The 24,856-nt window shown below is 30.8% G+C and overlaps 3 protein-coding genes across 5 annotated transcripts; 1 reads left to right on the forward strand and 2 right to left on the reverse strand.

Moving 5' to 3' along the window:
* The first annotated feature begins 1,286 nt into the window (after positions 1 to 1,286).
* LOC105128588 (Putative thiol-disulfide oxidoreductase DCC) lies at positions 1,287 to 4,600 on the forward strand. The gene is made up of 8 exons (XM_011030313.1): positions 1,287 to 1,560; positions 1,727 to 1,863; positions 2,052 to 2,159; positions 2,468 to 2,524; positions 2,945 to 3,010; positions 3,124 to 3,184; positions 3,291 to 3,334; positions 4,284 to 4,600. The coding sequence occupies exons 1-8, from the start codon at positions 1,419 to 1,421 to the stop codon at positions 4,320 to 4,322; spliced, it is 654 nt and encodes a 217-aa protein (XP_011028615.1). The 5' UTR covers positions 1,287 to 1,418; the 3' UTR covers positions 4,323 to 4,600.
* A 344-nt stretch (positions 4,601 to 4,944) lies between these two features.
* Positions 4,945 to 6,936, reverse strand: LOC105128589 (UDP-glycosyltransferase 74B1). Its single transcript, XM_011030314.1, has 2 exons — positions 6,222 to 6,936; positions 4,945 to 5,925 (listed from the first exon to the last, which is right to left on the reverse strand). The coding sequence occupies exons 1-2, from the start codon at positions 6,855 to 6,857 to the stop codon at positions 5,197 to 5,199; spliced, it is 1,365 nt and encodes a 454-aa protein (XP_011028616.1). The 5' UTR covers positions 6,858 to 6,936; the 3' UTR covers positions 4,945 to 5,196.
* A 4,595-nt stretch (positions 6,937 to 11,531) lies between these two features.
* On the reverse strand, positions 11,532 to 17,438 carry LOC105128590 (uncharacterized). 3 transcript variants are annotated; one of them, XM_011030317.1, is made up of 7 exons: positions 16,873 to 17,438; positions 16,366 to 16,434; positions 14,996 to 15,048; positions 14,360 to 14,850; positions 13,527 to 13,687; positions 12,628 to 12,834; positions 11,532 to 12,512 (listed from the first exon to the last, which is right to left on the reverse strand). In XM_011030317.1, the coding sequence occupies exons 2-7, from the start codon at positions 16,420 to 16,422 to the stop codon at positions 11,898 to 11,900; spliced, it is 1,584 nt and encodes a 527-aa protein (XP_011028619.1). In that variant the 5' UTR covers positions 16,423 to 16,434; positions 16,873 to 17,438; the 3' UTR covers positions 11,532 to 11,897. The 3 variants fall into 3 exon arrangements, with proteins under 3 accessions (XP_011028619.1, XP_011028618.1, XP_011028620.1); XM_011030316.1 differs by having other exon boundaries at positions 16,366 to 16,444; XM_011030318.1 differs by lacking the exons at positions 16,366 to 16,434; positions 16,873 to 17,438 and having other exon boundaries at positions 14,945 to 15,036.
* Positions 17,439 to 24,856: the final 7,418 nt, after the last annotated feature.

The following is a 24,856-nucleotide window of genomic DNA, read 5'->3' on the forward strand; positions in this document are numbered from 1 at the left end:
AATGGAGTAAGGGTAGAAAATAATGGCTATAAGCAAATAATTGTACTTAATAAAATATTTACATGCTAGCTTGCTTTTTATTCTTTAAATTATAATTTTTTTATATTAATTTGGATTGATTCAAAATTTTTTTTTACTCGATTTCTTCCTTCATGTGTAATAAGCTGATAAATAAGTTATATTGTTCGTCTTCTTTTACAAAAAAAGATTTCCCAAGTTATCATTATTTTTTAATTTAATTTATTTGTTGTCATTATTTTTTTTTTTATCATCTAATTAAAATAAAACTACCTCATTTAATTCATTTCAATTAATGACTTGAGTTATTTTTTAAAAAACACATTTATTCCATATAAACATCATTTTTAACTAAAAAAAAAATCTTTTCGGCTAGTGCACAAATGAATTTATATATGTAATATAATATTTTTAATAATATTAGTGGTAAAGTATGTCTAACATTAAAAAATCTAAAACTATAAAGCCTTTTTTTTTTCTTACGACTGCTCCATGTTTATGATTTATGAGTTATATTATTTGAGTTGGATATTAGATGTTATTTTGTAATTGATTGTATTTTAAAAAAAAATCAAAATAAATTGATAAAAAACTAAACATAAGTCTTTTAACATATCAAATGAATACGAAAGATCTAACTCATGATAAAATTCGTGTTTAAAGAACAACCAAGAATTATAAAATCCTTCTTTATATTAAAAATCTAATAATATATTAATTTAGGTTTTGTTTTGATTTTTATAGGTACCGAAAACCAAACTAAATTTATCAAATCCGAAACCCCATTACAAATACTCACCCCTTCGCTTCATGATAATAAATAAATAAATAAAAATAAAAATAAAAAGGTTGCAAAAATAAAGGTAAAACGCAATAGTTTACATGATCACAAGTTCTTCTTAAATCCATAAAAACTTAAAAAAAAAAAATTGTAAAAGTAAATCCCAAACCAAATTAATGTTTGCAAGTATTATTTTAATACGAAATTATGGGGAAAATAATGGTTTGGTGCTTTTCTTAAACTTCTGAATTTATATTATTTTGGCTAACATTTTAGTAAATTTATTAAAAAAATTAAATATATCAAATAGATGAGTAATTTTACGGTTAATAGTATTTTATTAATTATTTTCTTGAATTTATTTTGAAAAAATAAAAAGACAGACACAAATAGAAAAAAAAAAGCATAAACAGGAATATTTTTTTTTTTTGTTAACCATCAAGTCAATAAATTGTGGACCACATATAAACAAGCGGAGCGGACAGTGGGCACGTAAAGAACATACGAACGTAGGAAAGACTTAGCAACGCAACAGGGAAGGGACGGGCAGTCTTCTAAAATTCTGATCTGTCGCCAGAAAGGAAAATAAATCTCTGCGTTCCCTTTCAAAGCAACAAAAATGGCTTTGGCATTGACAAGAGCATCGTGCTGTTCTCTTGCAAGACAAAGAAACCCCCTCCGTTCTATTTTCCTTCGAAACCCTCGTCATCAACGCATCAGATTTCGTCATCCTCTCCAAAGCTTCAAATCTTATCCACCTGGTTGGTACTTGTCACTCTTTTAACTCATCATCCCACTTGTTAATCCCTTCTTTTTTCCTCTTTCACATGATCATCTCAACCATCTTCACTTCTACGTTAATCTAGTTGATTTAATATTGCTCTTGTTATTGCAATTGCTATGGTTTTTTTTCTTCTTAATTTGCAGGATTTCAACATCGAGTTCGGGCCATACATGAGGCAACCGTCGAGCCTATAACTAGCAACAAACAAAATGAGCCTCAGCCTCAGAATTGGAACATTAAAATGCTTTACGATGGAGATTGCCCTCTTTGCATGCGTGAGGTCAGCTCCCTCTCTCTATCTCTATATATATTCTTCGCTATCTTTCCTTATTCTTTCTTCTTTTTTTTTTAATGGTTTCCAGCTCATGTACGCAATATTTCAAGCTTGATCATATTAATGCAGCAGCTGACTGGTGTTGCTTGATGATTTCTTTATACTATGTTGTGCATGTTTAATTATGTTGTCAGGTTAATATGCTAAGAGAGAGGAATAAAAGCTATGGCACCATAAAGTTTGTTGACATAAGCTCAGATGAGTACTCACCGGAGGAGAATCAAGGCTTGGACTACAAAACTGTATGTCGATCAACTATTTTACCCTTTTTATTTTATTTTATTTTTTCATTTGAGAACTATAAGCTTCCAAATAAAACCTAGTGATCCTCATATGTCTAGCTACGAAAGTCGAGATCCTGCCCTGTATCGTTTGGCTTGATTGGCTCTGATTATTCGGTGAATCTGAGGCGTGATGCAAGTCTATGTCTATCTGATTAAATATTCAAATGTCTTTTGAGCTGTAGAAAACAATATAACTAAATATCAACTATTTATTTCTTGCACTTTAGAGGAACACTTCGTAGTGACGAATGCTTTCTGTTGCGCAGGTTATGGGAAGAATCCATGCAATCCTTTCTGATGGAACTGTGGTCACGGATGTTGAAGTATGTCTTTATCAATTCTTTATGTTGGATTAGTAGTGCTGCTCTGCCCTTCTTATTGTCAAATCTTAATTTCTATTTATCATATAAAAATATGGTGGGGTTTGGGAAGTTTCGTGTAGGTTTATGGGCACTGTAAAAGCTATAGACATAGTGCTGCTGCCAGAGATTAAACTTAAGCATGGCTTATCCGTGAAGAAAAATGAGAATTCTACATTTAGATAAACTTTATACTGCTCTTGGAAGGCCTCCATTTAGGCACGTATCCCTTTCAATTATCTGACAAGTTGAGTTGGTCAGTATCTGAATAGACTAACTTCTGATTCAGACCTTTTGCATCCGCTATTGCTCTGTAACTAATGGTGTCGATTATAGATACAATAACAGAAAATGTAAAACTTGTGATATTGACAATTTCTTCAGGCATTCCGAAAGTTATATGAACAAGTTGGTCTTGGATGGGTTTATGCTGTTACCAAATATGAACCTGTAAGTGTCATTCTTCATGATACAGATGGATGTAAGGGTGTGCTGCTTTCATTCCAGGAACGTGTTCTTTTGTTTTTTTCTTACTAATAACTAAAAAACCATCCCATTTGCAGATTGCTACAATAGCTGATGCTATATATAGTGTTTGGGCTAAATATCGTCTGCAAGTCACAGGTAAATACTCAATGCATTTGCCACTCTCTGTGATTTTTGGCTACAATGATCTCTGTTTTCATTTTCTTATTCATTGAGCATTTAATGGAAATGGCTTTGGTTTTAGGCCGACCACCTTTGGAGGAAATCTTGGACACTCGAAAGAAGAAGGTAGGAGTCTGCAGCTGGATAAATTTCTTTACTTAAAATTTTGAATATGTTTTCCATGTCTATTTTTTAATTATATCAACTTGTTTACAAGAATTGTTGATCAATGATACAACAAAAACACCAGATAACTGGTGTGTTCAAAGATAGTGGATTTATCAATCCGTCGAATCCAATAGTTAAAAAATAGGGTTTATTGACTTGAATTTCTGAATCAGACTTCTTCAGACATTTTTCTTGTCCAATATATAGCTAAACCATCCAGAAACCTAGACTGCAGACACTTTTGAGAATTCATGATAGCTGTATCTTACAAATCATCTCACATGTATCATTTATGAATCCTCTCTACTGTTGTGTGCCAGCAGTCCTTACTGTCCTTGATTCACTTGGGAGAGAACCCATAAATGTAACTCTCTCCCCTAAACGCCTGGTGAATTTCTGCTATGATGGATAGTGATTGAACCCCGTGCTAGTGCTTCGCTGAACCAGTTTTGAGGTGTTGTATTTGAAAATATTTATGTGAAAATCTGGAATATTTCTATCATCTAATTTTTTATCCATTATCTTGACATGAATAGTGATTATTTCTCTGATTGGGTTAGCAAAGCGGTTCCGCATGTACATGGCTCTCATCTAGGAATGATCAGTTGCTTATGTAAAACATGCCTGGTGAATTTCTTCTATGATGGATAGTGATTGAACCTCATGCTAGTGCTTCACTATACCATTTTTGTGGTGGCATATTTGAAAATGTTTACGCGACAACCTGGAATATTTCTATCATCTGAATTTTATTTCTCCATTAGTTGAACATGAATACTGATCACTTCAGCAATTGTGCTTAGCAAAGTGGTTCCACATGTACATAGCTCTCTTCTAGGAATGATCAGGTTGTTGTATAAAACATATATGGTGCTGATACATGGATGGTCTTATTGTGTTCTTGCAGGAAGAAATATGCAATAACAGCAATGCCTGTAAGATGTGAACTTTGTTCAAAGGGGCCAGTGATCAGGATTTTGATAGAATCTTTCATATTCGTGTAAATGTTTACTGTGCCATCTTCTGAATCTGGCCTTCATTTAATCTGATAGAAACACTAGCCAAAACCAAAGACGAATGTTTCGGATAAATACTTTCTATTTCTGCTTCTACACGCTTCATTACACAGATGCTGCCGTTGTAAATTTTGAAAATTTTGTTTGTGTTTTGTATACAGAGCATCAACACTTTGCAAGCATATTAATTTGTTTACAGATTGCTACATTCCAGTAGCTTTAAGATAAAACTCAATTCTGGGGAACTGCAGGGCACAACCCACAACCTTTGCAGAATCCCTATCATGATCATCCTAATTCCCAGAAGATATTATTCATTGTCCTCAGATAAGCCACTTTCAAGTTTAGATGTGCACCTTTTTTTGTTTTAATATCTTTCTTTTCTTTTCCTTTTTTTGTAGTGTTTCTACTGAAATCATTCGAAAGAATGGGTAGTTCCAAACTCTGCATCTGTTATATATGAAATCCTAATGTAGGCCTAAATGTGCATGAAAATTTGCATGCTTCTAGGTATCTGGTATTATGAGCTCTCAGAGCTGTTGATGGTAGTTGTTTCTCTCTCTTATTTTTCCTTTGTTCACAAGCGGACACGCCCCTGCCAATGCTTGGACGCTCCTCAACTTGCCATCAAAAACAATTTGTCAATACCAAATCTCATGGCATGATCGATTTGTATTTTTTACAAGTGAAAATCCCTCTAAAATGAGTGTCTCTGGTAAAATATCTGATCATATTCATCAGCCAAACAAGTGAATTTTATTCGATTCACCAAGCAATACCAATAGCTATGCTTTTTTCCAGTAGTTATCGTTTCTTCCCTTCCAGCAACTTCACTACAAATTCATTGATATTCATATCAGAAGTCCCATCTACACTAACAGCGCTCCTTGCAAGCACTCTCCATTTGTTAGCATTCCTCTTAATTTCTTCACCATTCTCTCCTTCCATGACTCCTCTTATGCACTTCTCAAGCTCCTCTCTTGTTACGATACCCACTTCATCTTTCTTAGCTCTCTCTCCCACCTTCCATACATCCTCCACAAACTTGGCATTCATTGGCTGGTCACTCCTCTCTGTCACGCATACCATTGGCACACCTAGGCCTAACCCCTCTAACGTTGAATTCCATCCACAATGAGTAACAAAGCAACCGATAGCTTGGTGAGCTAGCACCTCCAGTTGATTGCACCATGATACAACCATACCTGTCTCACCTACCGAGTTTAGAAACCCAGTTGGCAACTTTTTTTCTGATTCCTTCATGACCCATAGGAAGGGCCTGTTGCTTGCTTTCAAACCCCATGCGATTTCTTCAACCTGTTCAGCTGAAATGCTTCCCATGCTTCCGAAAGACACATATATCACTGACCTTGGTGGTTTTGTGTCCAGCCATGTGAAGCACTGACTGCTTGTTGGCTTCCAAAGACTAGCCCCATAAGCTCTATCCCCATCAATTCGTTGGTCAAGGTAGGCAGATGGAACCATCGGACCGACCATCACCAGTGGCCACTTTCCTCGCATGGCCCTTACTAACTTTTTCACCGTCAGAGTAGCAAACAAACTATAGATTAATTTGCTGTTTAACAACTTGCTGGCATATCGAATGGAAACTTAAACCATAAAAAAGAAAAACATGAAATTATCTTTGGTTCTGACAAGTAATGGTTGAACTCAAACTTGTATTTAAGAGTTTGTTGTCTTTTCTCCCTGACAATCTATGATGTCTTTCCCTTAATTAGCCTCTCTCCAAAAACCATTATATTTTAAGTAGGTTGTTTAGTTAAGCGCTGAAGCTATATGTGAGCATGCATAGAATAAAATACTGTTACCTCAATCTCCAGATCTTCAAAGGAATTGCAGAACACCCAGTCATCTTCATTTAAACTGTGAAATTTCTCCATGACTACTTCCAAATAAGCAGTCTGACTTGTTGGTTCTGCCAGAAAGCTTGGCAAATCGCAGCAGCCTAGCGGAGGAAGGCCAGGCAGGGACACGGTCGCTGTTTGTTGCTTCAAAGGCAAACTCAAGAGGCCAAGATCAATTCGCCAATACATGGAGCAGACAGAAGCTGAGGTGGTCATGAACGCAGCAGCATATATGCCTAAGTCTCTAGCCACATCAAGAGCCCAAGGCAGCATGGAATCATACACAATACAGTTAACAGGTGAACCTGAGGCTTTGAACTTAAATACGAGTTCAGTCAGAGTTCGTGAACCAACAGTTTTGAATGACTCTAAGTAGACATCCAAACTTGGTGCTTGCTTGAAGCCGCCTTCATCAAAGCCATCAGAGATGGGTTCAACGCCTACTGTGGGTGCATCTATTGAGTTGACATTGTAATAAGTGGTGGCAAGAGTGGCCTTGAGCCCTTTGGAAGCCAAGCGCTTAGCAGACTGAAGGAGGGGGTTTATGTGGCCTTGAGCTGGATAAGTAAGAACAATGACATGACTTTTTTGATTGTCCATCACCTTAATTTGTTTTTGCTGCTGCTACTGGGTTATACTTGGTGGTTATTTATAGACCTTTCTTGACAGTGGAAAATGGCGGTTCCATGTTGAAAAGTGGAGCCATGTTGGCATTTTGAAAGAAGAAGGAAAGGAGCATGTTGAAAAGTGGAGCCATGTTGGCATCTTGATGGAGGAAAGATGCATTTTAATCTAATGGTTCCGGGTCCTACACGCATGGCCCCCTTCTCTCTCATTGGATACCTTAAGATTACCTAATCACTACCTGCCTAGATGTTAACGTAGCACTTGGAAATGGAAATTAGAGCCTGTTTTAGATGTTAACGTAGCACTTGGAAATGGAGATTAAGGAGTGATCTTCAAAATTCTAAAATTAAGAAAGGAGAAATGGGGAGAATGGTTGAAAAAAATTGATACTGGAAAAAATAAAAAATGAAAACAGGAAGGACATAAAGCAAAGCGTCAACGATACTTAATTGAAAAACATTAAAAAATAAAAAAATATTATTGGCATACATTTTAGTATGAAAAACTATTTAAAAAGCAACCGCAACCATACTTACAAATAGAAATTTTCAAAATTCTAAAATTAAAAAAGGAGAAATGGGGAGAATGGTTGAAAAAAATTGGTACTGGAAAAAATGAAAACAGGAAGGACATAAAGCAAAGCGTCAACGATACTTAATTGAAAAACATTTTAATTGATACGTGGAGATGATATGTTACAAGATAGTGGTGTTGGGGTTTTTTTTAATACTCTCTCTCTCTCTCTAATCTAAATTCAATAAATTTATATTTAAATCAAAAGATAAATTAACTTGTTATTTTAGATTTCAAATATAAGTAAAAAAATATGGGAGCTGAACTAATCAAATTAATGAGTTCAAAGATAAATTAAATGACTAATAAAATATATAATTTAATTAAAAAATTAAAAAAATAGTAATACAACAACATATTGTATTGACACAGATCATAAAATCATAAAACGACTTAAGTTTACTAGGATTAATTCATAAAACTCATGACTTGGGTCATGAGACTATGATAATTTAATAGAAAACAAACTGAAATAAATAAATAAAATATAATTCATAATTAATTAAATATTGAAGATGTTGAATGATATAACTAGAAACAAAAAAGTTGATTAAGAAAATAGACAAAACAAAACTTTAATCAATTGAGTTAACTTGTCTAACTCATGACATGGATCATGAGATTAAGATAACCATAAAAAAAAATTATAATAATTTATAAAATTCAATCTCCAATAAATCAAGTGTTGAATGATAAAATTAATTAAAAATATATAATTTAAAAAAATAAAAAAAATATTTGGCCAAAACGGAACTAGAATATTCCTTATGAATTTCCAGAATGGGCCAAGATTCTAAATGAAATGAAATTTGTGTTGGTTTTTTTATTTTTTGAACTAGAACAAAATATATTAGTCATTTCAAACAGAACGTAATGTAATTAACAACCTTTCATTTAATATTTGTTTGGCACGTGAGATTATATAAAAAAAAATTTAACCTAAAACAAATATCTAGTCCACGGGGGATTCTTTGGCATTGTTATTAAAATCAACTCAACATATAAAACTTAAAAACTCTTAACTCAATTCCTTGCCTAGTTTGGATTTCAAGTTAAATCATATGTAAGTTATATTGATACAAGGGGTTTAAAGATAACCCAAATGATTATTAAAAAGTGTGGTTTGGCTTTTAAAAAAATTATAATGATATTTTTTTAATATAAAGACAATGATGTATTAAATTGACCCAAATTTCATGACTTAATTTGACAAATCTCTTACCCAAATATTAGACTACAAGGGGTTTAACAACTTTTTTTAAAAAAATTATTTTCTATTTAATGATACAATAAAAGGCTAGCAAAATTGAGTATCAACCAAATACCAGAATGTTTATTCAATATGTGTTATCCTCATAGAAAACAAATCAAAACAAAGTATAAAGACCAATTCAAAATCAATGAAATTTTAAAAGGTGAAATTGAAGAAATAAATAGAAAGAACTCAATCAAAAAAACAAAATGAAAGATGGAATTAGAAAGAAAAAAGTTATTTAACATTGTTATTAAATTTGACTTAACAAGTCAACCTTAAAACCTTTCGACCCAACTCCTTGTCTTTTCTAGTTTTTAAATTTACCTATATAAAAGTTGACTTTATATGACTCAATTAACTTGATAAGTCTAAATACAAACTGAATAAGAAATAAAAGTGTGATTTGATTTTAAATTTCTTTCAAGATAACATTTTTTTTAATATTAAATGGTAAGATATTGAATCGACCTAAATTTTGTATCTTAACTTGTAAAACTCTTAACCCATATCATTGAATCACTATATTTAAAAATTTTATTTTTTGTTAAATTATTTTTTTATTCAATGATATGATAACAAAAATAAAACAATGTCTTCATTATTCTATATGAGAGTGAAGGGGAAAAAATAATAAATATGATCAATCAATCTAATAACTTTATCAAAAGATTTTAAAAGAGATAATTTTATTTTCATTGAATATTAATGAGCAATTTTTTATTTATTGCTTTTGCATACTTGGTACAAGATAATTAAAAAACAAATAGTTAATGCTCCCATAAAAATTATGAAAAAATTAAATAGTAATTTTAATATTATGTTAAGTTTTTTTATTCAATTCATTTTAGCAAAAATTAAAAAAATAAAAGAAAATATAAAAAGGAGCAACATGTATAGCAAGGATCTAGATTGTCAAGCATTGCCCAAGAAAAATTGTAACATATACTGAAAGGTATCATTGTTTTATTGTGGACTGCACTGTGTAGTCCATAATAAAACACTAATGCTTTATTTTTTTATTTTTTTTTGTTGAGCTGCCTTTTATTTCATTTTTTAGCTGTTTTTTTAGTTGTTTTTTTTGTGTTTTTATTCATTTAAGGTTTTTTCTTACTTTTTTTTGTTTTTTTAATAATTGTTTTATTTAATTATCAAACTTTTATCATACGGATCCTGAGTTTAACATATTAACCTGGTTTGACGAGTTAACCCGAATTTTTTATGGTTTTTTTCTTTTTTATTAATTTTTTTTATTTAGTTTAGTTTTTAATGTTAATTTTTTTTTTTTTTAGTTATCAAACTTTTATGGCACATATTTTAAGTTTCACGGGTTAGTATGGTTTCATAGGTTGACTCTTCAATTTTTTTCTTTTAAATTTTTTTATTTAATTTAGTTTGTTAATATTAAATATTTTTATTTAATTATCAGACTTTCATGACACAAATCCCGGGTTTAACAAGTTAACCTGATTTGATGAGTTAACCCAGATTTTTTTTTGCTTTTTTGCTTTTTAATTATTTTTTTTTTGTTTAGTTTAGTTTGTTAATGTTAAATCTCTTTTTATTTTGTTATCAGACTTTCATGATATATATTCCAAGTTTGACAGGTTAACTTGGTTTTACATGTTAACCCAGTTAATTATGGGTTAACCTGTCAATTTTTTTTATTTAGTTATCAAACTTTCATGACGCGAATCTTTGATTTGACAAGTGAACTTGACAGGTGAACCCGGTTTGAAGGTTAACCCAGTTAATTCAGATTTTTTTTTCTTTTCCTTCATTAGGTTTTTTCTTTTTAATTAATCTATTTAATTATCACACTTTTATTACACAATCTTGCAGTCAGATCCACATCCAAGGCTCTTAGGCCTGGTGTTGCAGCCAGACTCACTTAAACTTGAGTCATATAAGTTTAATATTATAAATATTACTGTTAGGTCAAGCGTTGCAGTTAAATCCAAGACTTTTGGGTATATCTTTGCATAAAGATCTAACACTCTTAGATCTTAACTTTTTTTAATATTTTTTATGTAAAGAAAAAAAATTAACTAGTGGCGTAAGTACTTGTTTGTTTTTTCTTTTTCTTTTCATTTTTAATATTTTTATTATGGATTGCATAGTGCAATTCATAGTAAAAAAACCGATGCCTTTAGTTTTTTTTAAAAATTTACTTTTTAAATATTAATTTTTTTTCTTTAATTATCAGACTTTTATGACATGTATTCCAGGTTTGACGGGTTAATTCAGTTGATTCAAATTTTTTTTCATTAGTTTTTTTCTTCCTGTTGGTTTTTTCTCTTTGTTTTTTTTTAAATTAATCTATTTAATTATCATATTTTTATGACGTGACCTTGCAGCAAGACTCACATCCAAAACTATTAGATTTAGTATTGCAGTCAGACCCACTTAAACTTGAGTTATACAAGTTTAATATTATTATTAATATTATTAATATTACTCTTGGATTAGACATTGCTGTTATTATAAATATTACTCTTGGATCAAACATTACTGTAAAACCCAAGATTTTAAATATAATTTTATAGAAAAATATAATATTTTTAATTTTTAATTTTTTTTAATATTTTTTAAACAAAAAAATTAATCCGCAGGATTAAGCGGGCAGGTAACATTACTAGTAAGAGCTAGTGAACGTCGGAGAATGCTATTTTAAAAAATAATAAAAATAAAAATAAAATAAAATGTCATCTACTGGACTGATTTTGTACCTTTACCTTTATAGAAGTGCTTCGAAAATCCAGCTCGGATATTTTGGATCTGAAAAACCATTTTTGACCTATTTTTTACCGAACAAACGAGACTTGAAAGATTCAATATTTACTTCATTAACAAATGCACAGATACAAAATGAAAATCCACAAGAGAGCTACAGAATCCCAAGCATACCAGTGTCTTTGCTTGCATTCGAGCTTCAACTCAAGGGGCCAAAACCAGTGACCTCCTAGTTTCAAGCACCACATGTACAAATTTACAATTTCATACAAGGATAGACATTTCCTAATTCTCCACTCAGAGCTAGGGTTTTAAAAACCAGCTGCATCTACAACTATGGAAACTCCATCTTGCCTCCACGACTGCAGGCAAAACTATACTCGCGGAAGCACTGACTAAATAATGCATTCGCAACTGTCAACTGGTGAGGTTTTTATAGCCCATCACTCTAATATCTACGAGTTTCTCGACCACAATTTTTTTTTTGTAGCCACAAGCTTCCTGACGGAGAACCATTTCAACACGCAAGAGATCTTAGCCCATCTCCTCTGAGCCTTATAAACAGCAACAGCCGTAGAGCGCGCCAACAGGAAGCCATCAACAGCACTTTGCAAATCAGCTTGTGTTTCTAAACCGAGGTTCTGAGACTGAAGATCTGTATCAAAAAACCGCAAATGTTCCTCATCACAGAAAGCTTGAGCCAAGGAATCGGTGTCACAAATGAGGGAGTTGGAGACTTGGCCATTGAAGTTCAGAGTCTGGTCATATCTAAGACCCATATTTTCAATACCCTGCAAGGCATAATCATCCAATCCATTCACACACCCCACAGTATATATAGACGACATGATATCTGGAGAAGATGCACTTGGTTGCGCATAATCAAATCCACCTATCTTTTGTGAAGCCAAAAACTTGCTTCCACTAGAATTTTCTGTCTGGGGTGAGCTTGAGGTGTAAGCAACATCAGACAATTGTGAAGAGCCACTCCCCAGAGATGCTTCATCATCAAAAGATATGACTTGGTCCCAATGTTCAAATGCAGTGATTACCAAGTTTTGACCATCAGCCTGAAGGCAGAGTTGAGTATAAGAAGCCACAATTGACAGACAGGAACAGGGAGTGAAAAAAAAAAAAAGAGTAAAAATCAGTTGGAAGGTTATGAAGGTTATAAGAGAACTTTGCCTTTTCAGTTTCAGACAGCTTATCAATAGGAACATACTGGCCTTCTGAAAGCAATCCCATAACTTGTCCAACAACATTAAAGACTACACCAGTTTTCTGTTGAGAAACAGGAGGGCAATACAAGTATATTATCTTATCAAGCACACAAGTTCGAGCATGCTCCACCGTAACTTCCCACATCTTAGCAGACATGCCCGTACCAAGAATCTGCATGTAACCCCACAAAAATGTAATTATTATGCTACTCCAAGACTATGGAAACAATCATTTAAAGCAGTTGTTGTTGTTTAAGGTCATAGAACATGAATGAGACAGACAAAACAAGAGGCAATAGATTCGTTATGTTCATAGTTTCGATTATGATAATAAACAAGACGTCTTCCGATTCTCCTTTATGATAATAAACAAGACGTCGATGGTGCAGTTTCCAGGGAAAATGAAGAAAGATGATGATTAACTCAGATGGACACAAAGTGTCCACCATGGTTCAGGATAAAAAAAATAAAGCAGACCAGTTGGATACATATTTGATGGTGTTACATCGACATGTCACAGAAAAAATATGAAGCAGACTGGTCACAACTTGGACATTGGCAAAGTATCAAGTTTATCCCCAGTCCTTAAAATGACAAGTTATTTTAGATGTCCACATGAGAGGTAGTTTTTGTTTTTGAAGAAGTTTCTCTTGGTTTTCTAGACACATGAGAGGTAGTTTTTGTTTTTGAAGTTTCTCTCGGTTTTCTAAAGTTGAAGATAAAAAAAATTATGAATGGTCCCTCTTAAAAGCAACAAACAGATAAAATGATGAGGATTGAACCAGATACCCAAAAGCTTCAGTAAGAATATGTCAAGGAAGTATAAATTATGCAATGTTTATGATAAAAGCAGTAAATTCTTACATGGCGAAGCCTTGTAGGATCTATGAAGAGAAGGATCAGAAAATCCTTCACAGTATTGATATTCTCCCGGCTCAAGCGCTTATGGAAAGCTCCATCTTTGCCAATCTTCTCTAATCTCCAAACTTCATCAAACAGAGATGGGGGATGGTGCTTCTTGTACACTGCAACCAATTGACAAATGGTTAAGAGTACAGTTTATTCTCTCTGTTTTATGTATTTTCCAAGCTGATAGCTCTTTATCCTGATAACTTCAGTATAAACTCCCAATCACATGTCCAAATCAGATACTTCAGATTGCCAATTTTATTCTTCACTTACATCATTTCATTTTCTGCCTCGTGCAATCAACAACTTGAATGTGTAATGCAGAATTAAAAAAAAAAAACTCCCAATTTTGAAATGATAAAAATTCTGTGCTCCGGGTCAAGATTAAAAACTTTATCCTTGGCCCCAGGCAAATGTGCTCAGTTCAAAAAACAATAACTCACTTGTTTATAATAGAAAAGGTTTAAAGACTTTTCATTCAGCATGCAGATTTTTACGGGTTGAACACAAGTTTTTATTTTTGTTAGATTCAAATAAATTAAAATATCAATCATTTTCTGAATTGGCTACTTTTTTTCTGTTGATCTGCTGTACCATAGTTTTCACAGGGTATAATTATTGTATATCCACCATCAAAGAGAGTTCACGTTTTCAAAATGAAAGTATCTTGAACAACTCTACTCAGAGTATCCTAATCCGTATTTTTTCAAACACCATTTCAATTTCATAGTTTGAGCCTTTGAGGAAAACAGTAAAGCAATGCCATAGACAAATACACACACACTCACATTCTCCTCGGTGATCCCTGACGATGAAGGATTCTGTCTTTGCTTCCCTTATGCTAGTGCCATCAAAGTTGTCCACAGCTCTTACCCCAAGCCTGAACTTGCGGCTTCTTGTCCAGCTTGAATTATCTGTAAATGAAATTTCACCAACCAAACAAATCCCCTCTTTAAGATTGAGGAGTACATCTCCAGTAAGAAGGGGTTTCTTTCCTTCTCTCTCTCTGACAATGTTATTCTTAAATTCTTCAGGTGTCCAGTTCTCACCCTCATCACCATCAAAATCACCCTCAAGAACAACAATTTCCACTCTGGAAGAAGATTCAGGGCCAGAGTTGACAATTTTCCCGGTAAGAGTATCAACCAAAACCACTTTAATTGCAGGACCTTCTTCTCCTTCAATACGAGCTCCAGTGAACACTGGAAGTGAGAGGTTGTTTGCGAACTGCAGTTTTAAGCTTCTTGATTCAGACGAATCTATCCCTTTCCCAATGCTCCTGAAAAAAGACGGATAGCCACACAAAATCCATTACAAGGATAGTGGAGATCACAATGTTCTGAGTGCACATATTTCTCACTTCTTCCTATTACCTTCTAATGGATACACAAACCATTCAACACCTTCAGGCCATTGATGCTTACCTTTTCATGTTAGCCAAATGTTTCCTTAGAGCTAATTCAACTTCCTCCTTTACCTGCAAGAGCATAATACAAAAGGTCCGTTACCACTTTTATATGATCAACTATATTCTTTATATATAAACTACTGCTACAAGAGGTGGGAATTCAAAAATAATATGAACTAAGAACATTATGCTCCATTTCACAAACCATTTGGTTATTTTTAAATCATCCAAACAGATAACTAAGAGATATCATGTCATGCACAACATTCTTCCAATACTCTGGATGATTTATAGATGCAAAGGGGAGGAAAAAAAAGGAAACATCTTAACTTGTTAGCATTCATCATTCAAAACACACTGCATAGGTTTTTAAATGATATATTTCGTTCTCAACAGACTAAGCATAGTAACAAGACTTGGAAAGTTGTTGATGAACAGCAATTCTATATAATATAGAAAAATTCTTGGAGATAGTACGATGAACTTGGAGAATTAAAATGAAGGTAGAAGAAAAGGCCTGAAGTAGCTAATGGCCTCTTCTACCATTAACAGAGACTTCAAGTTCATTCTATGTTGGACCTCACTTTCCTTCTCTTATTCACAGCACTCATTAACCAACTTGAAACAGACACTCCAAAATTCAGCTTATTAGCCATAGACACTTTGTTTCACCATGAATGACAGCTTATCCCGTCTGAGAAAGAGACAAGATAGAGGTGGTGGAAGAGGGAGTTAATAAACAATCTTTACAATTAGACAAGAGAGAGGTGGTGGAAGAGGGAGGTAATAAACAATCTTTACAATTAGACAAGAGAGAGGTGGTGGAAGAGGGAGGTAATAAACAATCTTTACAATTTGCAACTGCAACTTGTTAAAATGCACCTAGGCATGGGGTTCCTGCTGTTTAAATCTAACAGATTGAGAGAGACACCATTCTGGTGCTATATAGACCTCTTCTAATCTTTATAAAAAGAAACTTCTTTAGTAACCGAATGCTCAATAGCTGGAGAAGGGAAGAGCAACACAAACTGGGATCATTTGATCAGAACATGTCATTATGGAGGGAGTTGCGACCATCAGAAGGGGCAGGGTAGCTTAAATATGCTACTCTAAAGCTTCCATTAATAACAACTGGAAGTATGCAAGCTGCAAATTATGTCAAATGGAGAATGTTATGTTTGTAAGGACTAAACTGATGCCTTCATTTGTATTGAACATTATTCAAGCTCGTAAAATTCAATGAACTATGCACCATCTATGTATGCGATACTAAATGGAAGGTCCGAGAGCAAAACAGGAAGATTCCGAATACAACATCAAAGCTTAATCAACTGCATGTGATATATAGAACATTCTGCAATACGACTGATAACGAAAAACACATACCACCCTACGTATCAATGGCTCCAGAATTGGCTCTAGCAAATGCTGAACTGATTGCATTTTAATCACCTCCTGAACCACACTAAACATAATTAACAAATAGATTAGAGACCAAAATGCGATAAGGGAAGAAAACTTCAATAAGCACTATGATCATATCCAATAACTCTACCCTCCGTCCCCCCAGGTGGCCCAATAAAGAGCCAGTTAAGGTTTCCCTCATCTTCAAACTCTGCCTCGTGGTTTAATTGACATATAATAATGAACAAACCACATTCATGGGCAATCTCAAGCAAGAACCAATACAAACCCAACAAAGTTTTCAAATTTTTTACAAAAATTATCTTAGCTAAGCATATTCACCAAAAGACAACCAAACAAACTTCGTTGTAAATCCATATTTCCACATTGCTTCCACAATCTCAATCATAATTCACAACCCAACAACAATACTCCACAAAAACCCACTTCACTTTCAATCCACCAACAAAAAAAAAAAAAAAACCTCACCTTTTCAGATTGAACTTCCTCCTCTTTTCCTCAGGACTATTATTCCCATCAGAACGAGGCTTACCCTCCTCCGGCTGCCTCTTTTGTGCCATAATCACACCCCACCACCACCAACAACAGCAACGACAACAAGAGCAAAGCAACAACCTTTGTTGTTGGTTTTATGAAACAAAAACAAGAAACAATCATTAACAGAAGATGGCCAAGAGACCACCATGCGGCACAGCAGAATAAGATGATAATATAGTGAGTATTTATATACAGAAAAACACAGAGCTAAGCTAATAAATGATAATGAAGGAGTAGAATCCAAAAACTCTCTCTCTCTCTCTTTTTCCTTTTTTATTTTATTTTCTTGGGAATTTATGCATGCATGTATGGATGGATGTTATGCATGTATATGTACTACTACATCCATTGAGTTTGGCTGCAAACTACTGCTAATCAAGAGCCATTCTTCTCCTCCTTTCCTTCATTTGCTTTTGGTGCTCTTCTAGATTTTGACACTGTTCTTGCCTGTAAGAATCGGAGAGAGAGTGCGTTGGTCTTGGTGTGGGGTCCACAGAAAGCGCGTCGTTGGAACAGGGAGAAGTGGGGTCGTTTTCCTCCCATTCTATAAAGCGCGTGTGACATGACGCTATAAAATCTTATCTTATTTGTTAGATTATTATTCACGCCTCATCTGTTTTTGTTTCTTTTCTATAATTTCCTACCCTTATCAGCTACTCCACAAATTCTTTTTTATTTTTTATTTATTTATTAGTGCAAAAAATAAAAACCATGAACATGTCTTTGTTTAGTTGATGGGATTTGAATATGCCTGGAGTAGATTATTTTTAAAAATATATTTTATTTAAAAATATATTAAAATAATATTTTTTTATTTTTTAAAAAATTATTTTTAATATCAATATATTAAAATAATATAAAATTATTAGAAAAAGTATCAATCTCAAGTAAAAAAATATTTTTAAAACACAAAAAAATATTGCTTTTTATTATCATAAATATGGAGGTGGTTTTTCAAATTATATACACATAAATTATAAATAAAAAATATTAATAATAATTTTTTTATAAATTAAATCTTACTAAAGGAATATATTAAAATAAATCATAAAAAATACTTTATCTTAGATGACAGAAATAATTATTTATTTTTTTTAGTTATTTAATTTCTTGACTTTTTTATTTTTTATTGATTAAGAAATAATGAAGAATATTTATTTTGGATATTTCTTTAACACAATTCAATTCCTTGATTTATTATTTTTATTGATTAGAAAATATAAAAAAATATTCACTGATATTGCACTATTTGTTTTTTTTCTTTGAAAAAAAGGAAAATCTCTAGCCAAAAACCACCATTCATGGCTAGGAACGGAGATGCGAATGCATGGGACTTCTAGATGTCTCATGCAGACTGCAGAGCATGGCCATCACCAGGCAGTTTTATGCCAAGGCCTAAAGGGCTATAACTGGCCTAACCCAGCTAGGTTTTGTTGCTTCTCCTCTAGCATTTTTAGATATGCAATGTTGAATGATTGTTCCGAGTCCCGAGTGGATTATTGGACCAGTTTTTTAAAAACATATCCAGCGCTCATCTTTAATATTGAAAATAACATATCGAGCAATTATCAATTGACCTCGTAACAAATAGATTTGACTAGTTTTTTTTTGTTCGTGATGTCGTGGAGCTATGTCAAAAATCTATTTTTATTTGATTTTTTTGTATTAATGAAAATCAAAAATCTATTTTTATTTGATTTTTTTTATTAATGAAAATTATTGTTCTTATCAACTTCGATTATTTAGATTCTCAAGTAAGAAAATATATTCTTTAGTTCAATTTTTTTTATTTATGATGTTTTGATTTTTTTTAACTAAAATGAATGTACATATTTATTTTACATGTACTTAAAAATATTAATAAAATAATTTTAAAAATTACCATGATTAAAATTATCAAAACTAGAATTCTACATAAACTAATTAAATATTTAGTGATATTAGATGAATTGATCGATTATTTGTTTATCTATTATGAATATTTAAAAATTTTGTAAGAATTAATCAACTAATTATCTTAAACAATCTAAGGTCATTTTATTTGTAAGGGAAATAATAACAACTATTTTTTGCTAAAAACATATATATAAATGTATAATTATAGAATTAAGAAGAAAATTTGAACTTATATCATATACAGATTATTTGAAAAGAAAAACCCTTTCAAATCATCAATCATTAATAAAAAAAAATGTATTAAAACTTTTATAATTTTGCATGAAAATATATATTATCATTCTCACAATACTTCAACGAGCTTCATTTCATTATACGATATTTAATGAGATGTGAAAATATATAAATTTTTAATTATAAAATCTATTTTATTATCAAAGTAATTTCATAACAACAAAATCATAATTTGCAAACCCTTAAGAGTTCAAGAAATTTTTTTGATATTGATGAGATATTGTTATTAAAAAAAATCTTAAAAAAATAACATCTTCAAATAGTGTAAAAAACTTAGTTTATACTCATCAAATAATAATTTTATTTTTTTGGCTTGGACAAGTAAAGAAATACAATTTTTAAGTATGATTTGAATATAGACCTAATGAATTATATTAAAAATAGAGTTTGTAATTTTTCTTTCTTATTTTTTATTTTAAGTATTTTAATTATATTATTAGTTATTATATTTATTATGTTTAATTATATTATTTATTAATATTAGTGTAACATCTAATCTCCATGTTAGATATCATCGTTGTTTTACTAAAACAACACTTCCTCATACAATTAACCAGCTCAACAGACTAGCTAATAAATAATGATTTTTCTAGAAAGAAGTTAATAGAACTTATATATTTCAAAGAATAAAATAAAATTAACCAGCCGATCGAGGCGTGTCCCTCCGCATTTACTCGATTTGTCTGTGAAACTTAATCAAGTTATTTAATTAATTACCCATTAATTCATAATGTTTTTTTTTCTCTCTTGATTTTGGCATGGATCCAAACTACGCAACAAGCGTATTGGATTGATGATGGGCTTTAGCCATCACGAGGCTTCGGACAATGTATACTACTAATACGGCCAATATTCATACTTTGTCTGTGGGATGCATTAGAGATAGCTTGGGGCAGAGCCTGCAAAAGAAAAACCTAATTCAATTTATTGGTAAATTGAAGCAGTTTAGTTGAAAAGAACCGGCTTTCATTATATGGCTCAAATGTGACGGTCCAAACATGGATGATATGGCGGGTTTCTAATTATCTTGATGGCCATTTCAAAATTAACTAAAAAGTTTGACGTTGGTCCTTTTAGTTGACAGCATATCCATGTTATATTTCTTTAATTTTTTCAAAATTTTGTAAAGTTATTGGAGTTTAGTGGTATGAAAAAATTTCAATTAATAACAATTCTAGTTATCAAAATGATTTATCTTTGTGTGTACAAGTTTTACTTATTAAGAATCTAAGGTGTTTTTAGATCGAATAATAGTTTAAAATAAATTTTTTGGGTGTAAAACACCTTACCCTAACATTTTAGTGACAACTAATTTTTGAAATTTAAGCAATATAAGCGATACATTGCTTGCTATCTTTTTTTAAAAAATAAAAGACAAACCATAAAAGAAAAAAACTTATTTTTTGATTTGATATTTCACAATTAAATCTTTATTGATTTTTTTATTTTTTTAATTTTATTTTTTAATATTTTATTGATTTTTAATTGGACAATATAATTTATTTTAGTTTTATATTTGTAGGTTTGTCGTAATTTCAAATAAATACCTCAATGTTTAGTTAATTCTTGATTTTATATAGATTACATATTTAACTAATTAACTTTGATTGGGTGAAAATTGTGCTTTTATATTTTTTTTAGTTGAACAAATGATTTTTAATTTGTATAATTAAGTAAATGTATCAACTTTTTTTTTAATTTATAATTGAAATTTTTATGTATAATTAAAAAAACTAGCATATTTAATTTTTTGTTATATATATATATATATATAACCTGTGGCAAAATACATAAAATTTCTTCACCTTTGCTGTTAGAAGCAAGATCAAACAATAAGGTTGGTTTGATTGGGTGTTTCTTTTTTTTTTTTCCTTTCCCAACTCAAAATTTATTGGTTGTCTTTTGTCATGTTGATTATATAATTAGTAAGTTGGTTTGACTTGTGCTATGATATAGGTCAGATAAAAAAAAAATTAAAACATAAAAAAAAGTTTTCTAGCTTTAAGAAAAAGAATATTATGAAGTGCAACTTCATACTACATTTAATAAAATAAATTTAAAATTATATTTACTAATGAAAATGCTACAACTAAGACTAAGTTGAGAAGTTAATAGATAAATATAGATTAAAAGATGGAAAGGGCTCTTCAATTTATTTATTTTTATCTACTTACATGGCAATATAAGAAAAATGATAAGAAGAGTAATAATCTAAATTCTATTTTAAAAAATAATTTCCTAGTATAATCTCTTTTTTATTAATATGTTTTTTAATAGAAAAAAAAACATATAGATTTTCAAACTATGTTGTTTTCTCAATAAAAATTGAAAGCCATTAGAATATATATATATATATTTCATTCTCCCTTAGAATACATTTCTGTAACCTTTCTCCACTCTCCTCTGTATCTAATATCTTTTGTATTAATATTACAAATTTATGTAAGATTCTATTTTATTGTTGGTATTTTTGATTTTGTTATGTTTTATGTCTGATAAGTATACTCTGTGTTTGACCAAAGATCCTGATATTGTTGGTCTTACCTTGTTCATTCGCATCAGAAATCTGTTTGTAATTTATAATTTTTAAAGTTTATAGTGGAACTTCATACTACATTTAATAAAATAAATTTAAAATTATATTTACTAATGAAAATGCTACAACTAAGACTAAGTTGAGAAGTTAATAGATAAATATAGATTAAAAGATGGAAGGGGCTCTTCAATTTATTTATTTTTATCTACTTACATGGCAATATAAGAAAAATGATAAGAAGAGTAATAATCTAAATTCTATTTTAAAAAATAATTTCCTAGTATAATCTCTTTTTTATTAATATGTTTTTTAATAAAAAAAAACATATAGATTTTCAAACTATGTTGTTTTCTCAATAAAAATTGAAAGCCATTAGAATATATATATATATATTTCATTCTCCCTTAGAATACATTTCTGTAACCTTTCTCCACTCTCCTCTGTATCTAATATCTTTTGTATTAATATTACAAATTTATGTAAGATTCTATTTTATTGTTGGTATTTTTGATTTTGTTATGTTTTATGTCTGATAAGTATACTCTGTGTTTGACCAAAGATCCTGATATTGTTGGTCTTGCCTTGTTCATTCGCATTAGAAATCTGTTTGTAATTTATAATTTTTGAAGTTTATTTTTGTTTATAATTTTTGCATCTTATTTCTGTTTTCATAAAATCAGTATATAGGCTGGAAACCTGTGACCCGATCTTTTAAGATCATTCTCAGGTATAACAACGCCACGTACTGAACAAATACATACTGGTATCAGAGCCTATTGGGATCTAGGTAGAATTAGTATCATAGAAGACAGTTTTCTCAGAGAACATCGAGACCATTAAAAATAGGTGAATGCAACTGAATGGTGTAAGTCCCGTTAAAATTCTAAGGCAATAAATCCATATAATCTACAGCCTGTTTCCTAGTTTATCTTTCTTCTCAATGGATTCTGTTTTCCATCGAACTACCTCTATTTTCGCCTCCTCTACTTCTGACTCTTCTAAAAGCAGGAAAATTGTACAAAGTGAAGAAATAACTATTGAAGACTTTACAAAAAAACATTGATGATTGAAAAATCCCAAAGATTTCTCAAACCCAGATTTACCAAAAATCTAAATATGATATTTTCAAAACAGATTTCACTATTAAAACTGAGAAACGGGATATTCAGCTCACAAAACCCTTTGAAACCATACAACTCCTCTCTCAGAAGTCTTTACAGAAACATTTAGCCAGAAACTATAAATACATCCATGTTGGCCTTGTCCAAGTCGGAATAAAACCCCTTACAAAAGAAGGTATAAACACCTCCATCCTTGCTGTCCTCCGAGATGCTAGGTTTCAAAACTTTCAAGACTCTCTCCTTAGTTCCATTGAGTCTAGCCTTTGTAGTGGCCCAGTATCTTTCGACTGTTATCCAAACATAACCATATCTCGTAAAGATAAGAATATTTTGCAGACTCATAATTATAACATACTTGAAGAATCTATACCTGTTGCTCTCATATTCAAAATACATTATAAAGCCATGTTCTCAGTCTTTGCCAGTAAACACAAGTTTCATTCTCAAAAAGGAGAAACACTCCTCCTACAAACTGATTTATCCCGCTCAAACACTGTTATTCCAAAAGCCATCCAATGGAAAGTATATATATATATATATAAATGATTTTAAATAATGATAAAAGATATCTTTTTAATCTAAACCCCATCATCTTGTTAATGTTCTCTCTCTTTTTCATTTTTTTAACAAAATAATTTTTTTTTTAATAATAGCTTATTAGAATCATAAAAGTAAATGTATAGAAAAAATATGTTTTGATATTTTTAACATGAATATATTAAAAATGAAAAGAATAATATAATGAGAGGGCATTGTCATATAGAACTTTTTAAAATCTTTTTTTTTTTAATTAGCAATATGATAATCTAAAAAAAATTCAAAAAAGACAAAAAAAAATTATGGAAAAAAGACTATATTTTCTTGTCAAAATTTTTATTCATGAATTTTTTTTTCATTTTTTGATGAAAAAATACTTAAAAAAACATAATTCATTGAATAAAAAGTAACAACAATTCAAAAAAAAATATTATTGATAACTATAATGACTTGAACTTTATTTCTATAGAATATTCATGAACACAAACATTAAAAAAAAAAAAAGATTGCATCTAGGTCATGTATAGTAATTAATGAAATGATTGCTAACATTATATATATAAAAAAGGTTCTATGTTATTTGAAAATAAATGTCAAATTGAATGATATCTAATGAAATAATATCTTAAATATACCCTTTTTTATTATTTTATATTTAATTTTGATTAAATTTTAAGAAAAAATAAAACAAAAAAATCATGAAGGAATGTAAAAAAATTATGCTTGTAATATTTAAAAATATTAGAATATTATTTGAGAAAAGAAATCTTATTTTCAATATTTTTTAACCTAAAAATACTTAATGAATACACAGCTATGTCAATCAGTTTTCCACCACAAAAACCTCTAAATCATTTATAAATATAAAATAAAATAAAAATTCTTAACCCTAATCAACTAACAATATAAAAGTTTAAAATCACCTTAATAACACTCATCTTGTCAAAAAAAATATATATATCAATACTGAATTCACTTTTTTAATTCTCAAAACTTGGCTAACTAACTACTTTATTTTTATTATAATTTTCAGCAACTCCCCCCCCCCCCCAAATAAAAAAAAAAGGGACTTGAGCATTAAATAAATGAATTTGAGGACTAAAACTCAAAATAGAGGTTAAAAAATAAAACTTTAGGACCAAAATTTCTCATGACGTCTCTCATGAACAGTAAAAGAAAGGGGGAGAGGAAGGTTGCTTTTTTGATTCCATGCAAATTCAGCTTTCACAATTTAAATTTTTTTATTATTAAATTGAATCTTATTTTATGAAATCAAATATTAACTTAAAATCAAGATGTTTTTGTAATACAACGAAAACCCTGTAAAAAACTGATAGATATAAATTATCATGCCTAATTTTAGAGTGGAATAAAATTGAGAAATCAAAAGTTCGATATTTTAGGAAATAAAAAAGCAGAATTCTAATCCACTCACACTCTTACATCTTGATCACATGTAGTTTTCCTCAACTCAACTTGTTTTTATTGTAATAAATTTATGATAGAGCACTTGAGTGCAAGAGCGGTGGGT

This window comes from Populus euphratica, unplaced genomic scaffold, assembly GCF_000495115.2.
Source record: "Populus euphratica unplaced genomic scaffold, PopEup_1.0 scaffold111.1, whole genome shotgun sequence".
NCBI classification, from domain to species: domain Eukaryota; kingdom Viridiplantae; phylum Streptophyta; class Magnoliopsida; order Malpighiales; family Salicaceae; genus Populus; species Populus euphratica.

Coding starts and splice junctions, on each gene's coding strand:
- LOC105128588 (XM_011030313.1), top strand. CDS start 1,419: ATGGCTTTGGCATTGACAAGAGCATCGTGCTGTTCTCTTGCAAGACAA. Junction 1,561..1,726: donor CTTCAAATCTTATCCACCTG/GTTGGTACTTGT, acceptor CTTAATTTGCAG/GATTTCAACATCGAGTTCGG. Junction 2,160..2,467: donor AAGGCTTGGACTACAAAACT/GTATGTCGATCA, acceptor TCTGTTGCGCAG/GTTATGGGAAGAATCCATGC.
- LOC105128589 (XM_011030314.1), bottom strand. CDS start 6,857: ATGGACAATCAAAAAAGTCATGTCATTGTTCTTACTTATCCAGCTCAA. Junction 5,926..6,221: donor TTGAAGATCTGGAGATTGAG/GTAACAGTATTT, acceptor ACGGTGAAAAAG/TTAGTAAGGGCCATGCGAGG.
- LOC105128590 (XM_011030316.1), bottom strand. CDS start 16,964: ATGGCACAAAAGAGGCAGCCGGAGGAGGGTAAGCCTCGTTCTGATGGG. Junction 16,445..16,872: donor AGGAAGTTCAATCTGAAAAG/GTGAGGTTTTTT, acceptor AATTATGTTTAG/TGTGGTTCAGGAGGTGATTA. Junction 13,688..14,359: donor CAGGGATCACCGAGGAGAAT/GTGAGTGTGTGT, acceptor AATTGGTTGCAG/TGTACAAGAAGCACCATCCC.